This window comes from Crassostrea angulata, chromosome 8 (assembly GCF_025612915.1).
Source record: "Crassostrea angulata isolate pt1a10 chromosome 8, ASM2561291v2, whole genome shotgun sequence".
NCBI lineage: Eukaryota > Metazoa > Mollusca > Bivalvia > Ostreida > Ostreidae > Magallana > Magallana angulata.
This window is the reverse complement of record NC_069118.1, coordinates 48,209,427-48,229,068: the sequence shown is the minus strand read 5'-3', so window position 1 is coordinate 48,229,068 and position 19,642 is coordinate 48,209,427. Positions and strand designations below refer to the sequence as shown.

Sequence of the window (19,642 nt, the reverse complement as noted above, 5' to 3'; positions counted from 1 at the left end):
TGCTAAATGTAATGGTAATGCATTGCAATGCATTACATGTTTTTAAAGTAATGCTAGTAATGTGTAATGCCACAAATTTAGCATTACGAGTAATGCTAATGTAATGCATTACTTTCCAAAATATAGTGTAATGCTGGCATTACATGGCATTACTTTGCATTACTATGCTTATTTATGCATGTTCATTTTTAAAATTGTGATGAATTGAATTATTGAAATTGTATTGGAATAAAAATTGTTTTAAAGAAGAAAAAGTCATTCTTGAGATAAAGATATTTTGGTTTCATGTTTTAAAAAATTCATTGAAATCCATTCTTAAATTGTCAATATAACTAGCTGTTACAACACAATTTCATAACATTTTAAGAGTGTTGTTATTCAGAATCTTATATCATTGGAAAAATTTACTCCAGTTAGTTGTGCATTCAATGAATTCTTTACTGTGAAGAATGTGTAAACAACACTCAATGCCCCCTAAGTAGTATCCAAACATTCTATTGTTTTAATAGGTGCTAAACACTCTGATCTCCGCCCTTCTCTTCACCGTGTTCCATTAGGATAGAGAACAGACTTACACCCTTAGAAGCAAAAAAGAATGCATTAAAAACGACTGCACTGTCCAACCATGCTCTCTGAAAGCTTAAAAATAACTTCCAGTATTATAACCCATTTGAAAAATTTTTTTACTCTCTCTCTCTCTCTCTCTCTCTCTCTCTCTCTCTCTCTCTCTCTCTCTCTCTCTCTCTCTCTCGTATATTATATACAATAGTTTGGACTGATAGAAAATACAAAATTCATGTATTTTTTTCTCTTATTGTCTGGACACTTATATCTTAGATTTTCAAACCCGACAGGATGCAGTTCAAAAATGAAACCTTTGAAACTTCGCTGATCATAAAGCGCAACAGCAATCTTGTTCAAGTCATTAAATTTGAGCCTGATAGTAAACATGAACCTGTAAAAATGTTTTAGTGTGATTTATATATATTTACATTTTCTAGCGTCTTTGCCTGTGATAACACTACGAATCGATTTTGTACTATATAACCCATGATACAAATGACGCCAAATTGAGGCGCCAGCGGGGTTTGCTTATTAGGATGTACGATGGCTTAAAATGATATAAATATAAGTAAAAAGGAATCATTTTTTGATTATTATGAGGTGATATTTTCCGTCGGGGCGTTATCAAATCTATCATAAAGCCCTTCGGGCTTTATTGGATTTGATCACGCCCCGACCAAAATTATCACCTCATAATACTCAAAGAAAGATTCCTCATTCCTATATAAAACATTTGCAAAAACTTTTTAATCAGCAATAAAATTACTTTTTTCAAAACTAATTGTCGACTTTTCACAAAGTAATGGTAATGGTAATGCATTACTTTACTCATGTAATGGTAATGTAATACATTACTTCAAGAGAATTAGGTAATGGTAATGGTAATTTAATTCCCAAATTCATGAAGTAATGGTAATGTAATGCATTACTTTACAATGTAATTCGCCCAAAGCCTGATATATATACATGTATATATATATATATATATATATATATATATATATATATATATATATATATATATATATATATATATATATATATATATATTTAACATCATTGGTTCTTGAATAATACCAATTTGTTTTTATTTTTTTCTCAGTCAAGCTTCGCTAATCAATAATCAACGAAATTTCCTTTAAAAAGTCCGGAAATGATCTGGATTTTTTGGATTTTACAATCTTGCGCATGCGCATTACATTCACGCTAAATGACGGGAGGCTATTTAGTTTATGTTTTCAAAATATCTCATTTGAATCGATAAACACAGAAACAATAATACAAATACGTGTAAATTTAATTGGAAATATTCAATATATTCTGTTCATCAAAGAAAATACGGGAGATACCTCTAAAACAGTGCAATTACTATGGTGTGTTAACTTGAAGAGAGTAAAAACGTTGGTAAAAAAGTGGTGAATTATTCATTAATATGAATTAAATTTTTAGATGAAAGGGTATTTACAGCACCGAAATGGTTTGTTTATGAATAATTTGACTGCTATTTTCAATGCAGCTTCAATAATTTCCCCCAAAATCGTTTCGGAGCGATTCTGCAATTTTTTGCTACATTACGGGTATATGGTAGACATTTAAATGTGGTGAAGGCCTGTCCCGAGACAGAGTTATAGATTATTTCAACTAAGCAGAGTGTAGTAAAATTAATAGCATTATTATAGGCTTAAATCTTGGTTAAATAAATGTCAACAAAATGCTGTGTCGATGTATCTATTTCGTGAATATCCGATATCAAATGCAATGTCAACCCGTGTAAGCACAGGCCAAAATCTAGTTTCATAGAAAGTGACAGTCTTAAACATGATTTTTTATTGTGTTTACCAATAATGTAGCCCCGGTACACCTTATCAAACAAACCTATTGTTATGAAGCATCATTGAAAGAATATATATCTTAAATTTTATAAATCTGTAGGCACCTTTCATTTACTATATTTTGACCTAAACGATATGTTCAATTTCCAATAGGAATCATTTGTTTTATTTCATTGATTGATTATATAAAATGTTCGGGGGTTGTCCGTAAAGTTTGTTGGGAATCTTAAATTTAAAAAAGGTATCGTTATATTATACAATTATTGTTTTTTTATTTCAGAAAAATCAGAAATAATGGTTTTATTATAAGATTTAGCGACGAAATTATACTGGGTGTTAAGGATTTTGCACCTGAAATAATAGTAATGTCAATCATCCGTAATCCACTTTGATATAAAGATGTGAGGTAACCTGTAATGTTCATTTATTTTATTTGTGACCCATGTAACATGCCATTTTTTGGAAATACATGGCACCAAACAGAAAGGATAATTTCCCTGAATTTTTAGCTAAAATTTGGCACAGAATTTGATAATTTGAAGATATCAAACAAGTATTTATAGTTTGAAAGATTATTTAGTTATGATTTTAATACAGTATAAAGTTGAGCACATGTAATGACTATAGAAGTAAAATCTAAGTCAAGGTTTAAAAACTCTTGCTTTACTGGTGGCTTCAAAGGCCAGAATATAATGAACACAACAACAGATGTTACGAAATTTTGGAGTAATCAAATTATAACACAAATATAAAAAATTGTAGTTATGTCATCTTTCCAAAACTTTGCATACGAATAGACAAACAGTTGATGTCTCATTAAAAAGTAAAACAAGTAGGGGTCACATCTCAAAAAATTGATAATTATATAGCATGAAATAAGCTAATTTTAGGCCAAATTTGGGGTTGTTTTTAATTCTATGAAATATATGCTAAATACGGCGAAATATATCGATAAAAATATCAAACTATTGTTAAAATATGTTTTAGACCATCGTGAATCTATCGTCATACACAAACCATTCAGAAGATCGGTCTGCGCTGTTATGAAAATTGTTCATTTCCTTCTTGAAAACCTTCCGCCGCAAAATATAGTCTCTTACTAAACTCTGTTAAAATGTATTTTTTTAAAAAACAATTTTATTCAATATATTTTTTTGGCATTGTAAATTATAAATATATTATATATAGAATTAATATGTGATGCAGAATTTTCAGACTAGAGGTTACCAAAAATGGCTACCTAAAACAGAAGGAGCGATGCCTCTTTAAAGCGGCATGGTCATGATTTTGGTCAAAAAAATTATTTTCCCGATTTTAATGTTTACAATGCTTTAGAAAGGCATTTTTAATAGGAAGACAAAATTTAAGTGTCATTCGTTGAGATATAAGCCAGTTACAGAGCTTACAATTCATTGCTATGTAAACAAAGCTTTTGTTTACATTTTGAACGTTGAAGTGAAAACTCCAGTTTTGGACCGAAAATGAATGTGGTAAACGATAAGATCTGTTTCTTTATGCTTAAAATGAATAAGAAGATTGAAAGATTGAAAGATCAGCTTAAAAAAGATTTCTTACTGGTATATTGAACCTATGTAAAAAAAAAAAGAACCAGGGCACGAGCCTTGTTTACATAAACAAAGAATAATGAGCTCTGTATCTTGCTTATAACTTCACTATTGACTCTCCAATTTTATTTGGTCATTTCAAATGCATTCCTAAAGCATTGTAAATAATAAAACAGTAAAAAAGAATTTGACCAAAATCGTAGCCATGCCCCTTTAAATGTATCAAGCGAAGTTTTTAGTTTAAAGCCACAGCCGGAAAAATTCAGAAATGCAGTATTTCTGTGACGGCTTAGATTTGTACGATGTTAAGAAATTCATCTGGAACTACACCCGTCTTGTGAAGTACAAACGGGCTGAGGGAACTGTGGCGTTGAGGATACAAGGTATAGGGTTGAGACGCGCTGCTGACCGTAAGGTAAAAACAAAGGAAAGGTGTGACGTATTCCCGAGGGACCTCCAAAATACAGTTCCAGAGAAATAAAGGCAATTGATTCAGAATTGCAAATTTATATCACGATACTCAACGATGGAAATAGTTCCATGAATTAACAATGAAAGAGACATGTTTCTAACGAGACGGACTTGGCCAGAATTGGCCACCAAACTCAGACTCTGGGTTAGTCGGACGACTGATCGAGGCTGGCCTCTGTATTTCAAACTGAAGATTGACAAATATACCTAAGTATATATAAGTATCCGACCAATGAGAAAAAATTAACAGGTAATGACATTGCGTAAGCGGAGTGAAAGTTCACAGATAAAAGATAATTAAATAAATTCAACAAGTCGTTGATGTCTCAGACATGAAAAAACCCCAGATAATTTAGACAAATAAGCAGTTCTTGAGACATAAAACCCTTTGGAATCACAAAAAGTATCAATTACTAATTGGATGAACAACTTTCTTAGAATTCTATTGTGAGAAAATATTACACAACAGATGTGAAATTTGAAAGTTAGAGTCCAACATATAGTGATTTTGCACGAAACGTTTTCGGAGAAGGCGGAGCCGCGAGCGGTAAAAAAAAAAGCACGGGCACCGGAAAGACTCCAACAGACTGAGGCTCACAAATTTTTCAAACAGTCGAAAAAAAAAATGAACCATTTCTTAGTATTCGAGCGGCAGAAAAGTTTTTTTTTCATACGAAAGGGAGAATGAAATGGATGATTTGCAGGAACAAATATCATTTCAAAATAGCGGAACCGTTAAAAATAATATTAGGGACGTTGTAGGGGCGACTAACAGTCTGTGAAGTTGTAGAAAAATGCGGAGTTTCAAAGACTACGGTACATGATATTTATCTCAAGATATAAATATGAGTCGTGTCTGTACAAGATGGGTTCCAAGATCTGACAAGTGCAAAACATTCTAAGAACATTAAATGTTATTCAAATTGTTGATGCGGTATTAACGGTAATTCGTAACGGTAATGTTTTTTGTTAGGGTTTGAGCATAGATTTGGTACTATAACGTATAAAGAAGAGCCCATACCTATCGGGCTAATTAAGATCAAGTTTTATTTCACCTAGATAATGCCCCCGACAAAATATCTCACACATACAGAGATCGATTTAATACGTTTCAAAAGCCTTCAGCATCCTTCATACAGCCCGGACTTGGTCCTTATGGACTCAGCCGTATTCCTCTATACCCGTGGCCAGAGATTTAAGAATTTGAAATAACTGAGAGAAGAAGTTTTATTCATTTTATTTTTTCATGAATGAAATCCGCATAGTTGGGTAAAGCTCTACAAGAAATGTGTCGAGTTAAACGATGACTTCGTCGAGAAACGTCTTCTTTATTTAGTGTTTGGCGTTGGATAACGTCATAAATTTTCGATAATGCTTTGTTTTTTGATAATATGAATTTAACGAAAATAATAGTTTTATAAATTTTATCCATGTTTGTGAATTTTTATCAATGTTACAAATTTTACAGACATCCCTTATATTTAAAAACCAATAAAGCCATTCTTTTTATTGACTATTTGCTATAAAATGTAGTTAGATAGCAGACTTACCAATTGCAGTAAATAATGAGTTTTTTGGATTATTGCAAACGAAATCAAAATCCCTTTATTAATTCTACGTTTCAACGTTTGCCAAAAGCTAGTAATAATACGGTAACATTTTTTTCGGTACTAAAATGTTAAGAAAATAACATTATACGAATTTTGGCCAGTGGTTTTACTTCTACTGCTCCTATTTCAAACACATATTTAGATAATGATAAAATATGGCCAACCGATGAGAAAAAGAGTTATTTTTCTTGAAAAGAAACACATAAACAGTCTAAATAGTTATATGAACTGATGAATTTTTGTTTGCTAAAATAAACGAAAATATATAGAAACATAGAAAAAAAACCTAGGACAGTGCATTGAAATGTACGTTGATATAATTTATAATCAATATAGAATATCAACATATGTTACATTTCACGCTCTGATTTCATTTTACAATAATATTATATTTGAAGGAAAAAAAGGAATCCCTCTAAGGAGGACGAGGATAACTATAACATGAAGCACAATCTTACTGTATTAGCAACAGAGTTTTGACGGTCAAGATGTATAAAGAATTGATACATCATGAAATGACCCTTAGGATACGGAAAAAACTGCAAAATTCATCAACCTCTCACATCAAAACAAATTAATTTTATTCTTGTCATAATTTTCCTTCCTTAAGGTCATCATTAAAAATATTTATGTTTCCCCTAACCCGACCCTAAATTTTGAATTTGGATAGGTGGGTAGGTAAATCATTTTTATTTTCTGCCAGGGCACAATTGAAAATACATTATAAATTAAAAATGAAAAAATAACCAATAAATTCTTTACTTAAAATGTAATTACAAAACTAAAAAAAAAATATGAGCTTTTTTCAAACAAATTGTTTTACTTTTACTAAAGGAATAATGGAATGCAAAACAACTTGAATATCGAATTCACAATGTGATATTGTTTACCTAAAATTTAAAGATGTTTAATTCAATGACTAGATATGCATAAATTGATTAATTATTATTAGTATGTGGATGTACATGTTAACCAATATTTAAATATAATTTTTTATGTTAATGCACATACTTAGTACCAATTTTTGAAAATTTGGTTTATAAAATGTCTAAACGTATATTGAAACAATAATATTTGATAAATTTAAGGTAATGTGCTAATTAATGTAAATGTGTGTGAAATCATATTTAATGATTCTGCAATATAAAGTTTACACAAAATCACTACATTTGTAGAGTATATCTTTTTGTACAAGGAAATAGATGTCCATACCAAGACATATTACATTGTAACACAAATTTGAAACATAATGTCCGGGGAAAAAAATTCAGATAATTAAGATCTGTCAATTTACACAATTTCACTTTAATTATAGTCATTACCAAAACAAACTCTATCTGAAATTTGACGAATTTAAGAGAGCTGTTTACGTTTTTAACATCATAAAGAGTATTTCAAGTCACAAGTACCAACAAAATTTTTGGGAGGCTTATTTCTCCCCAACAGAGGAGTTATCAGGGAGAAATTTGAGAAATCAGGGAGACTGTCACTTTTTGATACAGAATAACCTACAGGAATGATTATATACACAGATTCAACCTTATTTAAAATTGGATTAGAATTTAAGCAAGTTAATAAAAAATAAAACAACTTCTTAAAGTTTTAAAAACTTATCCAATCTATTGAATTTAATTTATTTGATGCATTCTTACATTTTAAAGATGAAAATTTTTGTTTTTGTAATTGCGTAAGCTAAATGACAAATAAAACCGTCTTTGTTCTTTTGTGTATTTTGGAGGTATTAGTCCAATCCTATGACCCAATTACAACCGTTATGAAAGGATCATTTTAAGTTTTTTGAAAACTGTAGACAGATGGTTTTATGATTATTTTAGCATTAATTTGGCAAAGTTATTAACTAATTACAAGTTACCAACTAATTGTAATAATGAACCGTAATATTTAATCCAGAAGAATTGAAAGTTTCTGTTATGCTTTGATTGTTACTTTTTATTTTCATAAATGTGATAATGACCGCATTATTAATGGTTTTCTCCCAACTAAACAATTGCGAATTCTAATGTATAATAAACGTAATCTATATCTATCAGGAGACAGGAGATATAATAATTAGAATCAGGTACGTAGCATCAGGAGGGCCAGCCCCCCCCCCCCCCCTCCCACTTTTTCTCGCAGAAACATATTTGTTAAAATTTAAAAATTAAAATAAAGTTATATATAAAAAATTGAATTTCTCAAAAACGATGCTACGTGCCTGAGTATTTCAAAAAAATAGTTGATCGAGGATAACCTACATATATGTAACGATCGGAACATCTGCGAGAAATAATGAATAAGCAAGTTCATAAATGTTAATGATATATTAATGTCAAACATACTTCGCTGTTATTTTAGATGACATATTCTGATGTCATACGTGTACTTTTGACCATTATGTCACATTGGCATAGACAGATCGTGTGTTCTAACCAAATCGTTTAAACGTAGCCTCACATTGAAAAGACTTGACACCACAATGCGAGCATATTGTTTTTTCAGAAAAACATATCAATTACGTTGAATGATTATGACTATTCATACTTTATTTTATTTGAAAATCACCAGATTTTTCAATACACACAAAAGAAAACTTTTTTATATATCACTTATGCAAACAATAAGAATCAGCTTTAATAAATTGCAATATTTATAAAGAAGAAAAATAGCTGCATATATAAAAAAGACAAATTACTTTATCCGAAACGCTAGGAAAAAAGACAAGGAAAGAACAACGATAAAGAACGAACGAGTTTGACTTATACAGGAATCTGTTATTTTCAGATTCAAAGCAAATCTTTTATTTACTTCTGAAAATGTGTAACATACAAAAATATACGTTTCAGAAAGGTAACCATATAAAAGTTATCGACATGACATTTATTGAAATGTATGTAAACAACTAATCTGACTACTGTATATATGCAGTATTTAAAGAATTTTTTTTATTCCTATAAAAAGATATATCTTGAAAACATATACGACATGTGTTTTGTTTTTAATGATTTATGTACGATTACAATTCCTTGCGAATGGTGATATGAATAATTTAAGCTCACCTTATCGGGAAGATAAAATTAGGTTTTCTCATAACTTACTGGCCGTAGTTTGTCAGTTCGTCTATCGGTCTGTTCCTTGTTCTGTCTGTAAACTTTTACATGCTTGACTTTTTTAGATGTACTGGGTCACTTTAATCACAATTGCACAAACAATCATTGAGTGAAGGGGATTTAGATTTGTCAGAATTAATTGCCACGCTCTCTTTCAAAGGGGGTTGAATGAAATTATTGGAATGATAGTGGTATTTTAAGAAATCCAAAAAAAAAAAATAGGCAAGAAAAGATGGAACTTGTATGGATGCAAACTTGCGTGATGTACATTCAAGTTTGTTCAAATCAAGATTCTCGGGGGTAGGATGGGTTAACGATGGTTCAAAATATTTGATGGAAATATGAAAAGAAATTGAATATCTTCTTAAAACCATTTAGACAGTGGCGTTGTACGGAAACATCACCAGATAGTATAAATTAAAGTTTTTTTACTATTTGTGGCCTCCGGAAAAAATATATTTATACAGAATATTTCTCTACTACAATTTTCATATAATGATTTTGTATATGATTCCAGGAAACTGATTTTACTATAGCTAATGTTGCTCAGATGAGCGATATTATCTATATGCCTGAAGCACAGTGTTTGTTCTATCTTACATGTACAATTAACATTTGCTGATTTTTTTTTTTTACAATTTCATAAACTAACTTTGATCTCATCCCGACTTTTGTATACCTACATTTACGTAGTCAATAGTACATGTGGTGATTTGTCTAATAAGATTTTCATTACATGTATATCTTTAAAGGCAAAATCCCCGATTTGACCAATTCAAATAGTTAGTCGTGTCATTTTGGAAAGTTTGTGACTTCATAATGAAGGGTAATGTATAAAACTGACATTTTACATATACCTTATGAATACTAATTTGTATTTCTAGTTTAAGAAAACGTTTTACATAATCATTTAAATTCAAGAGGATTGCAAAATTTGTTGACTTGTTTTAGACCGCCAAGATGAGAGCACTGATTTTATTTTGTGTTGTGTTAACCTTTGTCTCTGACTATGCCGAAGCTTGTACATGTGCGCGTACACATCCCCAAGTGCAGTTTTGTAACGCAAACTACGGTATCTATTTATCTATCAATCTATCTATTTATCTATTTATCTATCTATCTATCTATCTATCTATCTATCTATCTATCTATCTGTCCGTCTGCCAGTGTGTTTCTTTAGCTGCATGTTAAAAAGGTCACTCTTTAATTTTATATTGGAAGAGGATGAGGAAACATATCTTGCAGTGAAAATGCATATTCAAAAACCTTAAAAAACGTGAAAGATATCTAATGATGTTTGCTTAGTGCACACGAAAAAAAAATATTTTCTTCACGGTTATTTGCTGTAAGTAGCCAATCTGGACTAAAAGCACAAGTCGCAGAACATCAGGCAGGACCCATTGAGATTGATGAAGAAGTTTTTGCCATATTTTTTAATTCGTCTGGCAATTTTTCAGTACAAACTAATATTAACTACTCTGGAATCAATTTTATTCAATGGAGTCAATGTTTTTGGTAGCGAAAATTTTCCTGGTTTGTTGGGACGTATTTTCGCTGGCAGGAAGATGGGGTATTTTCATCAATATTAAACACAGGCTTGTATGTACGTTCTTGGGGATGTAAATCGTGGGCAAGCGTTACCCACAAAAGTCCCTTATAAACAATAATTATTTCACAGTATTTGCAGCTACCATCATACATAAATAAATTTTTATGCAAACCCGAAGATCTTACATTGTTGTTCAGTCCTAAAAATAAAATAAAAAACAAGAAACAACGCATTCATCTGTATTTCTGCAAAACCTATCAAATTGTCGTCTTCAAGGTAATTTTCTTTGGCACTAGAAAATATGCATTTTTACCAAAGATCAATCTGTATACGGTGAGTATATTTTTAATTGTTTTTGGAAACTTCTACATTTTGTTCGTTTTATGTTTGAACAAAATGTGTATACAATTAAGATTTCTAGTTTATATTAAGCAGGCAATATGATTGATAATTCTTTATTTTTTTCTGAAACGGAAAATTGGTGGCTATACTTTTTTTGGCCAACAAAATTGAAAATTCTTTGAGGGACACTTTATTGAATATTTCTTGACGAATATATGATTTTATATGATTTTTATGTGATGCATTGCATTTTACTACATTCAAAGCAAATATAATTTATATCGTTTCAGTTGTGAAGGCCAAGATTCTTCAGAGAAAAGAAACTGGCGGATCAATATTTGAAAATATCGTTTATACAGTTAAAGTTACGACGGTGTATAAGGTAAAGTTATTTAGACTAAATTTAAATGTAGTTATAATTTTGTCAGTTCGATTGTAATGTTTAAAATCCTTGATTTTAATGTTAAAAATGGTACTAACCTTTCAGTTTTACAATTGAGAGTAAACAAAATAATCTTCTTACAGCTGAAAAAACTGATGATATTTGTAGGGAAGTCGTTACTTCAAGGGACGCCGTGTACAAATCTTTACAGCTTCTGGTGGAGCTGCATGTGGATCGTTTTTCAAGATTGGCAGCGAATACATCATAACTGGTATAAAAAGCAATCAACTCGCCACATTTGTTTTTTTTTTATTGTTTTTGCTTTTTTTCTTTAATTTGCGTTGAAACTTTTTTAGACCGATATGTGTATATTCAAGATTTATTCAAAAGGCATTGGTTTGTTAATGTAACGTTTGAAGTGTATTCTTTTACTTGTAATTTCTTCTTCATAAAAGCAGATCCTGCTTGAATATACCTGTGTCAATAACAGAAAAAAATATTGCATGTCTTCAAAACAAATTGCTATTTTTTTTTCTTTGATAATATTCGAAGGTAAAAACAATTTCAAGTGTAATTTGGCTTTTCTAGGCACCATTAGAGACAGCAAATGGAGAACAAGCTCATGTAGCTGGAATACAGAAGTATCATCCCTTCCTCCATACCAAAGAAATGCCCTTAAATCTGAAGTTTATAGGAAAAACTGTTTTTGTGACGTAAGTTGCAAAAATATTCACAAATATTACTTTAAATTAATGCTGAAATTTTTATTAATCCGAATTTAGAATAAATGTTATGACTTTATAATTTGTCTATTAGAAAACCTTACATATCGTTTGAACAACATTAATATATATATATATATATATATATATATATATATATTGTCAAATTATGAGTCTTTCGATTTATCAAACAGGTGAACATTTGTTTCGGCGACCAGTGCTCTGCCCCTACACAGAATGCGTGTTTCATTAAGCAAGATGACGATATATCTTGTCTTTTCCGGGAAAACTCATGCAAGCGTGGAAATTATGGATGTGCTTGGCAGTCTCCAGCTTGCTTTTAATGTCTTACTCTTTCAAAAAGCATGTCATTTTAAATAAAAAGAAGCTCTCTCTTGCTTATATAGTTTCAAAACAAAAGGTTTGAAAATTCATCGTCATGTATACTTAATATCTTGTACTTAAAAAAATAATGATTTTTAGATACAACAAAACTATCAAGTTTGTAGAAAGATTGCCATATTTATCATGCATACTTCATAAAAATTAGAAACCAGTCTATAAATTAAGTGACATATATCTGCTTAACTAAATTATTCTTTTTATCAAATTGGAAAAAATGCTTGGCCGCAAGGTTATCCTTTCTGTCAAGGAAATCATAAAATGCATGGTTTTGTTTTTGGCAAATGGTTTCAAAAATAAATTTGCTTGGTTAAAGTTCTAGTAAAATACCATATTTACATTGTAAGAGGAAAAATGCAAACGAACAAGTAATGTTTGCAAGATAAACACTATTAGATACTTTCTTAAATCTGCTTGAAAATGGAGGATCAAATATGCACAAATAGCCTAAACTTGCTGATATAAAAAATTCAATTCAAATGCAACACATTAGATCAGTGTCTGTGAAGTAAACAAAGAAAAGATTCATATAAACAAAAACCGATCAAAATGGTTCATAAAATGATGCAAATATAACTTCATAATGATTTGCTCGGACGATTAGCCTCATTTATTATAAACTTCTTTTAACCGCGCATTGTGTACTTCATTTTACAAGATTACATTACATTTCAAACTACGCTATACAGTCACCTTTGAGCTGATATTCAGTCGAAGTTTAGCTGACTAAATGACAGAGCTTCTTCCTACGAAGATATATTTAGTTGCATTTTACCAACGGTCGTAATCCTTAATTTGGATTTTACAAATAGGGTAAAAAGGTCCATAAAACTAAGAAACTATTTTATATTTTTAACGTTCATCGGTTTCTTAAATGAGGTAAGGTAAATGAGGTAAGTTTTCAAAGGTGCAGTAGGTTTTATAGGCGACAGTGCAGAAACGCCTAATCCTTATTTTCCCTGTCTGTGAGTACAACTATTCCATAATGGCCGAAGACAAACTTGGTTTTACATGTATTACGTTTCACAAAAAAAATTTGGTATCAAAATGAACTTCTATTTTAGAAACAATAATTATAGTACGCGTATTAATTCTTTTTAAAATACAATGAGTATAAATTGGAAAGGAACATTAAATTTTGAATTTATTTAATCTATTTTTTATCACTGTTAATATTAAACCAAGTATAAACTTTTCTACATATGCAAAATTCATACTTTTTTTTTGCTTTCTTTAAATATCTTGCGTTGTTGAATTTCATCCATTGCTTCGTCAAATTGTACAGTGTGTTTTTTTTCGTATGTACCACTGATAAAAAATGCAAATTGTATATTTGATAACGTTTTAAATTAACAACGCAAGCATTTAACATCTGAAATGCTATCAAATGCGATGTATCTTGTCTAGGGTAAAACAACACATTCTATTAATAGAAAAATCTTTCTATGCAATCTATTTTTGTACGCACATTGTAACCCTTTTATTTACTAAGTAAGACACGCGAAACAAATGGAGACATTTCTAATGTAGGTCTTCAAAGTTGACAAACTGTCTCTTGAAAATAAATAGATAAAGATAAAGCTGTCAAATCTGTGTCAAGGTTGATACGAGTTTACTATTTAAAGGAATGTGATTAATTGTTACCTGGTGATTTTATTATACTATTATCGATGCGTTTAAAGACGGCATTCTATCTAAAGTACACAACTTAATCAAATGTAAAAAAAAAAACAAAAAAAAAAACAACAACAACCAAAAAAAAAAATTGAAATCAGTCTATACTTTTAATTTAGAATATAAATGTACATGAATACTTACCATCGCGATTCACATATACAAAAAGACACGATTAAGAGATGATTGAGAAATATATGATATTGACTTCATTGCATAACATGTTATGATTCGGAGAAATGTGGTGGATGGTTCAACATTTATAACAATTGTAGCTACGTCTTAAATTACTGACAACTTTCTCTGTAGGTTAAAGAATCACCTCTTTAGAGTGGTATAATTTTATTCCTTCACTTTATTTCTACTTAAACACAGTTATTCAAATCTAGCTTACGGACTTTGATTTGTATTTTAGATTAGTATTTACAAACTAAATTATCTGAAAATTATTAAACAGAATTAGCCGCCTCTTCCGAGCCAGTTGTTTGGAACACTTGTGATTTGTGTGTCTGCTTTGTCCGCTTATACATGAACTGGTGCATTTTTTCAGTATATTCATGTACTCTTCTCTTTGAAACCTTTTCATATTTATTCGCTAATTGTAAAAAAAAAACAACTATGATGTTTATTGTCACATAGATATATCAGATCATTAATGAATGAAAAGGTTAATCCGTGCTTGATGAAGGTCAACTAAAACTTATTTTTCAAATATGATTATGTACTTAATATACCATTTGTAGACTACGCATCACAAAAATGACAAACCCAACTGCGCTTAGGTAAAAAAGGACAAGATGCATATCAATCTTAAATGTCATTTTATATATGGTAGGAGATTAGAATCCACAAAAACGTTTACGTTTTACATTGTAAACAAGATAACTGAATCTGTGCACAATCATCTGATTAATCGCCTCATTTGGAAATACATGTTAAGCCATTATTTCTTAAAAAAACAACTTATATAATTTCAATGTTCATCTGCTCTTGAATGAAAATAATAATGAAAATCATTACTATAATTCATCTTCATGTTTCTTAGCTTTATGAATATGTTAAACGTCAAGCCTGCACTAAAAACACTTCTTTGGAAGAAGACAACACAATCGGAATACAGATACTTTTTCTGTAACAAAACTCACAAATATGTATATTGTATACTATGTACCACGGTGCATTTATTTAACACATTGTTTGTATTTTTATCAGCAATTCACTGCAATTACCAGGAAATACATGTTATTGACACAATAGTAAATATATCTATTTTCATCTCCTTAATCGCCATTACAAGAACGATTTGGACCTAACCTTGCTGCAGAAACAAGTTGGTCTATAATCATTCTTCATGTACATGTAATCGATACAATTACTTGTTTCAGTAATCAGTATTTTTGTCTGGTTAGGTGTGAGAAGATTCCGTGCATATCTAAATGTTAGAAGCATGAATGATCTCTTTTATTAAATCCCTGGCTAGATATTCTCGTCCCACTGCCTTTCTTTGAAAAAAAAAACCCTCTCGATTCTTTTTCTACGTTTATACTGGAATAACTGTGATATGCAGCTCCTAACTCATTATAAATATTAAGTATGATAAAATGAAATTAACTTAGCCTATTCTCCCAAACCAGGTTGCGGAAACTTGGAGTATTTTTTTTGCTTTAAATTTTTATCTGTTTACATTTAATCAGTGGCTTGAGTATATTTTCCCGAATATCTTTAGCATTATAGTTCTTCTTTAGACTGTAGTAGGAGGGTTTTTTTTTTTCAGAGCATTTAATTTTGTTTTTATCCGCTGTACATGTTGCTTATAATGCCAAATAATAAAATGAATATTATAAGAATATTATGCTGGTAATTTTGGCAAAATAAAGTGAACAAACAGTTCTTTTCATAGGCAAAATCCAGGATAGTTCCCATAGCAATTTTGTTAAAAGCTTTAAATGTATATTGATTTAGATGTCATTTAAAGACAACTAAATGAAAGAACCTCCAAAAATAGTTGTCGCTCTAAACTAAATTACTGATACTGCGCTCATAGACCTACAGTAGCATGCTCCGTTTAAGGTTAATTAAATGAGTATTGATGTGAATAATAAGTTATTAGTACCAATATGCTCCTTATTAAAGCAAAGATAAATTTTAAAGGTTAATTTGCTTATTAATATTAATATGTTAATATTTCCTTCTTTCTATTGCTGTGCATCATTGTAAATGTCCATGTATAACAGGCACCCGACGGTTGCATACACCTGCAACTTTAAACTTTAACATAATCTAAGACTTCTTCAGAAATTATTAACATGTCTGTAACTTTTTAAAAATTTGTTTAAAAGTTCAGGCACATTTTCAATAATTTTACTCCTTTGTTCTGAAATAGCTGCATTATGTCAAGAATGGCTATATTTTACAATAAATATATACAGTGCTTTTCCATAATTCTTACTATGACCCTCGTATGCAATTATTCTTCATTCATTGTACCAGTTGCGTCGGGTTCGGACTTTAAGAACAATTTGTTAAGCTATCGTTAGCATTTCGTAGTATGTACTTTTGCATGAAACTGTATCAATGCAAGGGTGTAAAATGCTGATAAAAAGTGTATCGTACCGTACAGGAGACATCATATGGTACTACTTGTAAACTTACTTCAGTTATACTATAAAACATAAACATACACATGTATCATGTGGGTCTTTTTATACATAAGAAACATTGACAGCCTGGTAGTTTGGATTGTCACATTAAGCAAACACAGAACTTTTTGAAATTTAAACAAAATATACCCAAATAATTTAATACGTCAGTATGCTAATATATGAGGACTTCATGCTAATAACCCTGTTTTGCATGTTCCTAATTGCAAATCTTCTTATAAACGTAAAGGGCACAGAACTTAAAACATATGCTACGTTGAGTAGGCAAACATGAGGACCTTTTGGATTCTGTTTGCTGTTTTATCAACAGTGTATGCTTATTCCGAAGCATGTAGATGTGCTCCCCAGCACCCACAAGTACAGTTCTGTAGCTCGGATTTTGGTATGTTTTCTATAGTTATTGGATTTATTAAACAATACATTTCTTGCAATACATATTTTTTTTTCAAGAATGTAGCATATTTTTAATGGTGATTGAACTTATAAAGGAATAAAGAGTATATGTAGAAGTTTATAATACCAAGAAATAATAAAAAAAAAAAATCAATGAAAAACTTCAATTTTTTTCTGTTTTAGCATAGTTAAAACAAAATCTTTGTTATTTCAGTTATCAAAGCGAGGGTTTTGGGTCGCACGGAGACTGGCAGCCCAAGTTTTCATAACGTTTATTATACAGTACGGATATTTCGACATTATAAGGTATCTTAGAAAACAACGTTCACCATTTTGTTTGTAGCTGAAAACATGTTTGATTTTAAAAATGGTAGTAACATTTTGGGGTCATTTTAATTAGTCAAAAAAGAAAAAAAAAGCCAACAAACTTATACATATATGTGACTGATAACTTTATTTTGATCAAATAACTCAGACTCATTACTGCTCTCCAATTATAAATATCTGTATCAAAAATCAATCTGTATCATGTTTCATGAATTGTTTTAATTTTCTGTCATCCTGTTTAAGTTGAAGAGTGCACTATAATGTAAATCATGTTCCTTTTTACCTCAGAAGAATATCAAAGCCTATGTCACACTATTTTTATTTTATTTCTGTAATGTTGACCCTTGCAGAAAGGCTCTTATAGGGAAATACGTCGAGTACAAAGGATATACACAGCTCCTAACTCAGCAGGATGTGGAGAGAACTTCGAAAAGGGTCGTGAATACATCATAAGCGGTAATTACATTTTTTTTCTAAAAAAAAAAAGATAGGTGTTGTATGTATATATCAACAGATGCATTTTTATAAAAACAAATAAATGAATGAATTTTTAAATAAATAAATAAGTAAATAAACAATGAAAAAGTAAATAAACAATAAAAATAAAACGTAATCGTGCTATACCTACGATTTGAATAAAAAAATGTTAAAAGGGGGTCTTTGTAGGCAAAACTATTATACTACTATTACGTTATGCTTTCTTTGTTATATTCGTTCTGTCTTGCATTGTTTTTATCGGAATTGTTTTTATTACCAAACATCGCTTCAAATAAAATATCATGATAGTCGATTAATAATCCGAAAATTTCAATGAGTACAGGCACTATCTACAAAAACAAGTGGATCACAAGTACCTGTAATTGGAATGTTGAAACATCTTTACTTACTCAATACCAGAGAAATGCACTGAAATTCGGATATTACAGCAATCAGTGTTCCTGCGATGTAAGTAATACAATATAGTATGTTCGTTTTGTCAATGTGCTTGTGTTAAAAAAAGGAAATAGCAAATATTTAATGCATATCCTGTTTTAAATCTTACCGAAATTGAAAGAATGTGAAAACTCTATTTTCATTGTTTTAGCACAGGTTTACATGTACAACATATTTCGCTTTTGAAAAAGTAAGGTTTCGGTTACTGGGAATTAAATAATTGCTAGTCAATCATTAGATATTTTCTTTCAATAATTGCTATTCAATTATTAGATATGTTTTTTTTCTTCTTTAAAAGAGTATATAATAATGTTTTTAAACAGATAGATATCTGCTTAGGTGGTCAGTGTTCTAAACCATCAAGTGATAAATGCGTTGTTGGTCAAAATGGGGACTACTCGTGCTTCTTTGAGGAAAATTCCTGTAGACGAGGAAGAAAAGGATGCTCCTGGCATACTTCTGAATGCTTACGAAGTACAAGAAGTACATATTTGTAAAACATATTTGTAAAACTGATTTAGTTAGAAATAAATATAGTGAACTTCAAGGTTTTATCCTAACTTTTTGATAAATATTATAGTTGATTTCAAAACACAGCTTTACAAGATCTATTAAACATCACTCAAACAAACATCAATTTTTTAAACTGTTAAACACCAAACCATATACGGTACTTTATGTTTAAAGATATCATAAATGTACATATAGTAGATAAGAAACTCAACGAATCATGTGATATTTTTTACCCATCGACGGACTTATCGACAGACGGCGTTTATTCTAACGAGGGTCGGATCAAGGTTCTCGACAATAAAAAAAAGATTGTCTTGGTCTTATATGCAGTCTTTTACAATTTTATGCCATGCTATGGTATGCGATTTTAATGATATGCTATGAGATTTTATGCTATGCTATGAGATATGTATGCTATGCTATGAGAAATTGAAATGAAGGGCTTAATGATATGATATGCTATGCTGTGCTATGGTATGAAATGTGATTTGAACAAAAACGCCTCCATACACAGAAGAGTTCCACACATTTCAAAGTAAAATAATTAGAAGCTACAGTTTATCACAAATCTATTATGTGAACATTCTTTTTTCAAA

General features: G+C 30.3%; 2 protein-coding genes across 2 annotated transcripts; both read left to right on the top strand.

The window, feature by feature from the left end:
• The first annotated feature begins 10,109 nt into the window (after positions 1-10,109).
• On the top strand, positions 10,110-12,488 carry LOC128158872 (metalloproteinase inhibitor 3-like). The gene is made up of 5 exons (XM_052821847.1): positions 10,110-10,221; positions 11,331-11,422; positions 11,591-11,693; positions 12,011-12,135; positions 12,339-12,488. The coding sequence occupies exons 1-5, from the start codon at positions 10,110-10,112 to the stop codon at positions 12,486-12,488; spliced, it is 582 nt and encodes a 193-aa protein (XP_052677807.1).
• Positions 12,489-17,092: 4,604 nt separating this feature from the next.
• On the top strand, positions 17,093-19,030 carry LOC128161042 (metalloproteinase inhibitor 3-like). The gene is made up of 5 exons (XM_052824297.1): positions 17,093-17,262; positions 17,488-17,579; positions 17,951-18,056; positions 18,421-18,545; positions 18,857-19,030. The coding sequence occupies exons 1-5, from the start codon at positions 17,151-17,153 to the stop codon at positions 19,028-19,030; spliced, it is 609 nt and encodes a 202-aa protein (XP_052680257.1). The 5' UTR covers positions 17,093-17,150.
• The last annotated feature ends 612 nt before the right edge of the window (positions 19,031-19,642 follow it).

Coding starts and splice junctions, on each gene's coding strand:
- LOC128158872 (XM_052821847.1), top strand. CDS start 10,110: ATGAGAGCACTGATTTTATTTTGTGTTGTGTTAACCTTTGTCTCTGAC. Junction 11,423..11,590: donor AAGTTACGACGGTGTATAAG/GTAAAGTTATTT, acceptor TGATATTTGTAG/GGAAGTCGTTACTTCAAGGG. Junction 12,136..12,338: donor GGAAAAACTGTTTTTGTGAC/GTAAGTTGCAAA, acceptor TTTATCAAACAG/GTGAACATTTGTTTCGGCGA.
- LOC128161042 (XM_052824297.1), top strand. CDS start 17,151: ATGAGGACCTTTTGGATTCTGTTTGCTGTTTTATCAACAGTGTATGCT. Junction 17,263..17,487: donor GTTCTGTAGCTCGGATTTTG/GTATGTTTTCTA, acceptor TTGTTATTTCAG/TTATCAAAGCGAGGGTTTTG. Junction 18,057..18,420: donor TCGTGAATACATCATAAGCG/GTAATTACATTT, acceptor CAATGAGTACAG/GCACTATCTACAAAAACAAG.